Here is a 9,640-nt window from a genome sequence, read left to right as displayed (position 1 = left end):
TGTTCACGGGGGGAGACGAGGCCGAGGCCTCCAGGTCAGCTGGTCAGTTTAAAACAGGGCCGTTTGTCTACATATAAAGTCTATTGATGACACATAGGTTGAAACATTCTGCACTCATTTGCTATTTTACTTTTACCATTTAAAAAAAAAATTTGATTATCTATGTGAAGACTCAGAAATCCAATGTATACAAATTAAATTTTCACATTTGCCTCATATTTCAAATACAATTTTAAAATTCCATGTGTACAAATTAAAGATGAATTACTGACAGGCAGTTGGCGTGAGTGTTTGTGTTAAAACATGCATCGTCTATTGTTGACAAATCATTTCATTCACTTGTGAAGAAAGGCCCTGCTCAGAATGTTGTTGTATTTAATGTACACCAAGAAAACTCAGCGATTACTCCACTGGTAACTAAACTTTAAATATTATGGTCATGATTATTACTATTATTTTTTGTTTTATTGGCACAGACTGAATGCAAACTAAATGCAAATCGGTCTATCTGAGAATGGCTTCTTCATGTTATTACCCCTACAACAAATATTTCACGAATCTACATCATCTGTGTGACATTATTTTCCATGAATAGCTTAGCTCGATGTATGGAAACGTATGACGTATGAACTGCAGCATCTTTTGTGACCAATGCAGGACCTGTCTTTACCTGAACAGAACAGTTTCCAGAACAAATTAAAGAGTCTAAAACGAGTGGAAAGTTCTCCTTACACCATTGTTGGTGTGGCATGATGAATTCATTTCAGTAAAACAGAATATTAATGATGTTTTGTTATTTCTGGGGGGATGCTTGAAATGACTCAAGGAAAATTGTGTACCAGAAAGTGGAAGTTTAATCAATGTAATTGTTTGTGATTTTCTTTTTCTCTTTAACAATGATGATGCCAATATAATCATATGTAAATTAATAAATTAATATTGTTTTTTTTGTTTTTGTTTCTTTTACGTGTTGGTGAATTCAATAAATGCAGCAGACGTGACAGAATCATCTCAGCCCAGGGGACGTCCTGTACATCTCAAGGGAGCCCGATCAGTAACATGACATGACAACCTTTTCAATTCAACTCCATTCAATTCAGCTTTATTTATACAGCACCATGTACAACACAGTCATTTCTAGATGCTTTTTGGTCGACTTAACATGTTTTTGTACGATGACGCTGATAAGTTCACATTTGGTGTAATGCCTTTTTACAAAACCTAACGAATTTATATTTAGAAAAAAAACACGATAGTTTTTCCTATCTATTAATTTATATCAACAATTTTGACATCTGTGAAAATTCTTTGTCCACATCGGTTCATCAGGCCGGCTTTGACCGCCGGGCCGTATGTTTGACACCTGCTTTTCAGGGTTATATAATGACATTAGACTTACCGTACAAAGAATTTCCCCCCCAGAACTGCGCAGTCTCCTCTGGGAGCTGCTGCGCTCTCCATGGTGCTGAAATGAGCCGAATACTTTACGACCGAATACTATACTTTGCGACCTCGACTTCTTTTTCCCTGTTTAGGCTGGAATAAGCCAAGTGATCTTGGAATAATTTGAGCGACACACACACGCACACACACACACACACACACACACACACACACACACACACACACACACACACACACACACACACACACACACACACACACACACACACCGTGTAATATGAATATCAGATGGTTTCTCATTATTTGCGACGCTTGCGCAAACAGGCCACGTTTTGCAACCTGTAAGAGGAGCAGAGAGGGAGGAGGAGGAGGAGGAAGGCTGAAAGAGGAGGGAGAAGAGTGCAGGGGTGGAGGGAGGGGGGGGGGGGGTGATGCCGGGAGGCGCTGCTCATGTGAACAGCTCAGTGTAGCTGGTGAAGGAGAGCGCAGGAGCTTTGCGCACAGCTGTCCGCTCCCCGGCTTTCATGTCAGGGGCCACACTGCTTGCGAGGTGCTCGCGGGGAGGAAGATGATGATGACCATGAACGGCAAGCAGGGCTTCTCCATGCACCCGGCTCTGCATGAGCCCAAGTATCCCGGCCTGCACTCAGGCTCGGAGGGCATGCGCAGAGTCTGTCTGCCCGCCCCGCAGGTACGTCCAGGTCTGGGGAGAGTGTGCTGGGTAAGGAGGAGGGCAAAATATCACACTGGAAATGTCTGTAAAGTTGATTTGACAGGACTTTGTTCTATCTGCTATTTCTCCCCCCACGCTCACTCTCTCTACCCCCCCCCCCCCCTTCCCACTGTCTGTGTCCAACCCCCCTTCCTCCCCTCCTCCTCCTCCTCCACATGTCTGTTCAAGCAATGCTCTTGCTTTCATATTAATTTTTATGACCTGCGCTTTGAGGAGGGTTTCTCTCCTCTCCTCGGCGCTGCTTGCCTTTGGAAAATGTTTTTTAGATCCTGAGAGCAGCCTGACAGAATTCCCCACTGACTCCAGTATGCGCACTCTTGCTTGCAGCTGCAGGGCAATATATTCGGAGGCTTTGATGAGAGCCTGCTGGCACGGGCAGAGGCTCTGGCGGCTGCTGACAGCATTGTCTCTCACGGCAAGAGTCACCCGTTCAAACCAGACGTGACTTACCATACCATGAGCAGTGTCCCCTGCACCTCAGCCGCCTCTTCGTCCTCCACCACCGTGCCCATCTCCCACGTCCCATCCCACCACCACCATCACCACCACCACCTCGGACAGACCCTGGAGGCCGGGGACCTCCTGGACCACCTCTCCACCAGCCTGGCCGTGACCGGGATGGGGGGTCCGGAGCCCCCAGGGATGACCGCGGCGGCGCATCACCACCAGCATCCGCACCACCACCTGCAGACCATGGGGCAGCTGCACCAAGCGATGGCCACGATGGCCCACCCTCACTCCCTGTCCGTGCACGGCGGCATGGCGTGCGTCAACGACGTGGAGTCGGACCCCCGCGAGCTGGAAGCCTTCGCCGAGCGCTTCAAGCAGAGGAGGATCAAACTCGGCGTGACCCAGGCCGACGTCGGGTCAGCGTTGGCCAATCTCAAGATTCCGGGAGTGGGCTCTTTGAGCCAGAGCACCATCTGCAGGTTCGAGTCCCTCACCTTGTCCCACAACAACATGATCGCGCTGAAGCCGGTTCTCCAGGCCTGGCTGGAGGAAGCCGAGGCTGCGCATCGGGAGAAGAGCGGCAAGCCGGACCTTTTCAACGGCAGCGAGCGGAAAAGGAAGCGCACGTCCATCGCCGCGCCGGAGAAGCGCTCTTTGGAGGCGTACTTTGCTATCCAGCCGCGGCCCTCGTCGGAAAAAATCGCCGCGATCGCAGAGAAACTGGACCTTAAAAAGAATGTGGTTCGAGTCTGGTTCTGCAACCAGCGACAAAAACAGAAACGAATGAAATACTCCGCGGCGCACTGAGTTTCACCCGTCATGAATAAAATAGCCTACTACATTTTTGATCGAGTGATTAATAATAGCCTAAGTAGCCTAACTAACAGGGATTTATCACCTCTCACCTGGGATTGTCTCCAAAAAGACTTCAGTTGTTTGTTTTTTTTGTTATTTTTTTCATTTCGTGTCTCTCGCTTGACATTGTTGCACTTTTTTCCATTTTATTACTGCGGGACTTTTAAATGTGTTTTGGATATGTGAGGAGGCTGATATTGGTGTTGTTGGTCACGTATTTTGCACACACTAAGTATGGTTTTTCATCAATTTCACCCTGACGTTTATTTATTTTTGTCACATTCAGGGATACAAAGTCATTTTGAAATGCGTAAAATGGAGTTCGGAGTTTAGATTTACGCTCTGTTTATTTGTCAGCGGTGTTAAAATGAAAACAGAGAACGAAGTTGTGTTTTTGTGAGGGGGAAATGTGATTTTTGATAACATTGGCTCGCATCAGGGTTTGTCTTCATCATTTATGCACAAATTCTCAACTGTCTGCGCCTCTTTTATAACGCATATGGAGAGTTTAGAAGAATTGGACGGTCAAATATTCACTTTTTAAAACACTATTTTTGCAAACTTTGTGAACTGTGTGACGCACAAAACAAAACCCATGTAACTCTTTCACAAGGTAGCTGTGACATTCTGAGTCTATATTTATCTAGAAATATTTAGAAATGACACCGTCTTATATTGAGGCACACCCGTGTGGCTTTGGCTGCTGCTATATTTTAGTATTTTGATGTGAACATGTTTTTGGAGGTGAGCTGTGATCATTATATAGCTCTGATATATACAGTATATGCCGTACATCACTTAGTATTTATTATTTTTTTTGCCTCACTCTTGGTTTCACTTGAAAAAAAAATGTCTGAAGTTTAAATCTAATAAATGATTGGTTATTTTCTAATATTTCTCTGAACCTATTTTATTTTGCTCTTTGAAAAAAAAAAATACTAGTAACACAGGAAGCGCCAGCGAAAAGGCCTGTAGAGGAGGAATTCATCCGGAGACGCACCGATGGGCGATACAATCTTTGTAAACTGTTTGTTTTACCGGAACTTGCCTGGCTGTTTTATTTATAAACCCCCAAATCTCTACTGGGATTAAATATGTATTGTCGTATATGATACAGGCGCCACAGAAAACGAAAGGTGATGGCGCGGGGCCTCCTTTTTCCACAACGGGTTTCACACCGTGGAGGAGAGACGACGCGTCCTCGACAAGCCGCTAATGGCCCCTTTCTCTCTAATTAGTGCTGTTTTTAAGTGCACTCTTAATTATGGATGCCTCCATGTCACCGGGTTATGTCGTGCACGCAAGCAGGCTTTGGAATTATTAAGTAATGACGATGCAATATTAATTATATATTGGTATAAAACGAAGTAATGTGGAGGAGTTGGGAGTAGAAGTCTGAGAACTACGGTGACTCTGGGGACATACGACAGATTGGCCAGGGAAAGAAAGGAATTTTAAAGATTATATAATTTTTATTGTTCTACTTTTCTCGTTTGGATAAGTAAGTATTTTTCATTTTATTTTAATCGTATCGTAAATTTTTTCGAAAAAGTCCATTATTGGATTCCCCGTGCGTAAGGACGCACAGCTTGTCGTGCTATTATTGTTTAGACTTTTTCTACAAAATATTAAGCCGAAATTCCAGCTTCTTTTTCTTCTTGAGCATTATTCGCCTGATTTTAATGATTAATTTTGAAAATATTAACAACAATGTGAAATAAAAAGCTTCCTGTGGATCCCCCCACAGTCGACATGACCTGAGGTTGTGTGATTTTCCCTGAGAGACTGTCTGCCGGTTGCTTCAACGTGTATGGGGATCAATACACGGAAACGTTTGTGGCTCTTATTAATATTCTCTTTGATGATGATGATGTGATTAATCGCAGTCCATAATTTATGGTGTTAAATATGATTTCGTGTGGAGGAGGAGGAGGACGAGCAAAAGGAAACGCTAAATCCTTGTTTCTGTCGCACATTTTCTGGAGTAATTGCAAAAAAAAGACAGAAATGCTCGGGAGTAAAGACATAATTCAGGTTTGTCTGAATAAGGTCCTTCCCAGCTTGAAAAAAAAAATCAGCCTTGCAGAGTGAATAATTGATCTTTGAAATACACAGTATTGATATCATAACGGCCTTGTTGCGAGGTAAGTTGAGCTGAAAACTTGTGTGCGTTTGCAGCATGTGGCGACTGAGGGCACTTCAATTATTCAGCAGCATCTGAAAGGTATATTGCATTTTCTCCTGCAATAATCGAGGTGTGTTGGAAGGACCAGTTTGCGCGTTTCCTGCATCAAAAAATCAATTTGGTGTAAATTTAAAAAAAAAAGAAGAAAAAAGGTTGCCATACACCAGAATTAGAGACACATAAAGTTGATTATTATAATGACAAAGAAAGAAATGGGCAACTATCATTGAGTCTGAGATAAACCCACAGTGTTTACTGCGTTTTCATGCAGAGAAGAGCATTTTTGACAGAATGAGGATGAAAGCTCTGTTAAATTGAAAGAGAATGCGCACCAACGCACACACACACACTCTCTCTCTCTCCCACACTTTCGATTTAACACACACGTAGGGTGGCTGTCATCCGTGGGAGCAGACTGGGGGAATGTGAAAGGAGGGGAGAGACAAGTCACCCCAAACTCAATAATTCATCCCGATGCCAGGAGCAACAAATGAGAACGTGACCAGAGCGCAAGAAGACAGCTACCTCTGCGCTCTCTATTAGTCACCTCCTGTTATCATCACCAGCAGCCAAAGCAGTGCAGGACACACACACACACACACACACACACACACACACACACACACACACACACACACACACACACACACACACACACACACACACACACACACACACACACACACACACACACACACACACACACACACACACAGAGAGAGAGAGAGAGAGAGAGAGAGAGAGAGAGAGAGAGAGAGAGAGAGAGAGAGAGAGAGAGAGAGAGAGACAAAGATCGAGTTACTCTCCAGGAAGCCCATACAGGTGATGAGTGTCACGAGCAGAAGATGCATCTCAGCTGTAAATCCTGTTGCCTCCAGTTGTGTGTGTGAATCCAAACTACTTGTGCTTTTGTTTTCTCTCCTACAAGGCAGACCGGACCCTTTCTGAGTTCATAGAGAGTTGGGGATGTCCAGTTAAAACTCAGTGGCAGGATACCAATACGATTTTTCAGATATCGGCCAATCCCGATACTTGGATTGCTATTGCTATATTGTGACTATACCAATACTATAGTATTGTAGCAACGAAGTTGCCTAAATCTAAAAGCTTTATTGAAAGAAACATCGTGCAAAATGTAATTTCATTGGAAGTTTAACTGTTTGCGTCATCTATCTTAAAAATACTTCCAGACTGCTGACATGTTAGGAAATGGAAATGCTGCTGCTGCTGCTTATTGCTTGGCTGCTATTCCTCCATTTCCGGCAGGTTGCAAACAGGGTTAGTGGATGACAGCTGATGTAAAAAAAAAAAAAAAAAAAGAAATCAGTGAAGTATTCGGCTCGATTTATTGACACTTGATCAATTAAAAATCACTAGTATTGGCTCTGATCCAATATCCGAGAGAGAGGGAGAGGGAGAGGGAGGGAGAGGGTAACATCCACAAGTTGATAGATTTTCCATTATATCAATATATTCTGATATTGCATCAGTGTACAGAGAGAAAAGAGAACTTCTGTGAGTGTCAGAGCCTTTTTTGAGGTCAAGCTGTCTGCCAATGAACACACCATGAATTATACAGAGATTATTGAGACTCAGACACAGTGAGGGAGACACTAAGAAGTTGCAACAGAGTGAGAAAGAGAGGAATCCTCACTGCCTGTATATCAGCATACATTATATATTCTTCCCCGCACAGCTGAAAGTTTGTGCACCGATTTCAAAAATAGGAGCAAAGGAAAAGAGAGGAAGGAAGGAGAAAAAAAAAGAAGAGTGTGGTATATTAGAGACACTCACAGAAACTCACTTATATGCACTTGCTTAATTCATTGGGTGGGTCTGAAGAACAGTATTATACACCCCATTCATTATTCAAGTCCTCTCCATTATCAAAGTGCCCAGAGAAATAAGACTAACCCAGCCAGAAATAACTCACTGTGGCGTGATTTTTTTTTTCCTACAAAGCACTTAGCTGGTCAGGTGCAGGCCTGCACACAAACCCAGATTAGACTATCTCAACATATTATCAACATTCAGTCTGCGGAACATAATAATCCTATTTAAGAAAATGCAACTGCAGTGTAGAGAGAGAGAGAGAGAGAGAGAGAGAGAGAGAGAGAGAGAGAGAGAGAGAGAGAGAGAGAGAGAGAGAGAGAGAGAGAGAAATGAAAAAGTAGATGCACAAAATGACCAAAAATACAAATACAAATACAGAAAAAATACAGAAAATGTAAGTAATGTATAACTAGAAGAGAAGGTGGAAAACTATTCATAAAAAAAGAGACTCTTGAAAGTGAAGATGATGGAAAAGTGAGAAAAAGATTGAAAGATTGAAAGACTGGACTGGCCGACAGGCCTGTCGTCACGACCGTCTGAGTTGAGTTCTGTTCCGAGTTGATCCCGTCAAGGTGAGTGCGTCCCCGCCGGCTCTGACAGTAAACCCTGCTGACAGCAGCAGCGCCGGGACGAGCCACTACAAAGACAACAGGAGGCTGCAACCCCAACCACAGTCCACGTCGCGTTTCAATCCTTCAAGGCCTCACGTCTAACTTTGTTTGATTCATACTTCTCATTTTTCTGGCAGGAGGCAAAAACTTCGTAATCATCATTCAGACTGTGTCCCCGTTGCCATGGTTACAAAGCACAGAAATTAATACTTTAATGGCTCTCGAATGCTGTAATAATTCACTCTTTGACCATTTGCTTATAAAAAATGTACCTGCATTTTATTTATTTTCTGTATTTCTTGAGCATCTCTCAACTTTACCTGAATCATTTCTTCATCTGTTTGCTTGTAATTCTACATTCTGATGAACCAAAGCATTAAACTTTACTTTTAAAAGCTATGTCATCACTGAGGACTTTGCAAATAGTAAACAATGAGAAGCTATGGTGGGACTGACCTGTAAACAAACATCCAATGTCACTGTTTTGGAGTCAATTAAAAGAAGAAAAAATAAATCCCAAGAGCAATTTATTTCATGTGGTGTGGATTTACAAATGATGTATTGTAGAGGAATATAATTCATCCCAGCAGGTCTGTAACATACCGAAAATCCAGTTTTTATTGTAGTTTTGTTCTTTTAGCCTTTCTTTCTTACATACTATTAAAAAAAAACTAATTCAAATACATTGTTTTTTTCTTATACTGTTACACTGCATTTGTTTGATTGTTGTTGGGGATTTCTTTGTGTATGAACTCTTTGTATACTTGGTTTTAAACTCTTTATGGGACACTCTCTGAGATTATTGCCAAAAAGCAAGATTTTGAAGTTAGTGGGGATAATAAACCTCATACGCTATTTTTTATAATATAGTCTGCTGAATAAGCGCTAAATAAAAAAAAAAAAGAAAGAAAGAAAAGATTTCTCCATCGATTTTGGCATGAGATTTGCTGTATAATTGACCTGTGTATTCATTTTGTTTATGTTTCATATAGTATGGAATTAGTCCCATTGCTGCCTTTTGGCTACGACATGTTTGCAAATGTTTTTCTGTTGTCAAACCCTTTACCTGGTGAAATGAAATGCAATAAAAAAAAAATTATATATATAAATGATGACTAACTTGAAGGTTTGTGTGTGTTTCTTTAAATATGAATATACCGTCACTTGCTCTGCTTTTAAATGCATGGTGCATATGGTCGAACATGTTTTAAAAATACATAAGAGTGTGAGGATGAGGCACAACATTACAAGCACTAATCGCAACGTTTTACACTCCGAGATCATCTATTTACAATTATTTCTGAAGGGGACAAAACAACCCAGAAATACAGAAAATATGGGAAACTACACATAAAAAGAGGCGAAAGATGCTGTATGAGGAAAGGTATTGTCAAATCAACATGTGTTACTGTTTACATTCTGTGTTTCCGACAGTGTGGAGGCTGAAAAGCAGCTCGGTGTCGACATGCCTCGTCACTCCAGCAAGTTGATGGAGGGCAAATGGGAAAATAACAATGGTCGTGCCACTGTCGATGTACAGTCTTCTCCTCTCTCTCTCTCTCTCTCTCT

General features: G+C 42.2%; 1 protein-coding gene across 1 annotated transcript; it reads left to right on the top strand.

Moving 5' to 3' along the window:
* Positions 1-1,972: 1,972 nt before the first annotated feature.
* On the top strand, positions 1,973-3,394 carry pou4f3 (POU class 4 homeobox 3; the record flags this gene model as incomplete). Its single annotated transcript, XM_080508283.1, has 2 exons — positions 1,973-2,095; positions 2,465-3,394. The coding sequence occupies 2 exons, from the start codon at positions 1,973-1,975 to the stop codon at positions 3,392-3,394; spliced, it is 1,053 nt and encodes a 350-aa protein (XP_080364409.1).
* Between the last annotated feature and the right edge of the window lie 6,246 nt (positions 3,395-9,640).

This window comes from Blennius ocellaris (assembly GCF_963422515.1).
Source record: "Blennius ocellaris genome assembly, chromosome: 14".
NCBI lineage: Eukaryota > Metazoa > Chordata > Actinopteri > Blenniiformes > Blenniidae > Blennius > Blennius ocellaris.
The sequence above is the reverse complement of the archived record's forward strand: the minus strand, read 5'-3'. Positions and strand labels throughout refer to the sequence as shown.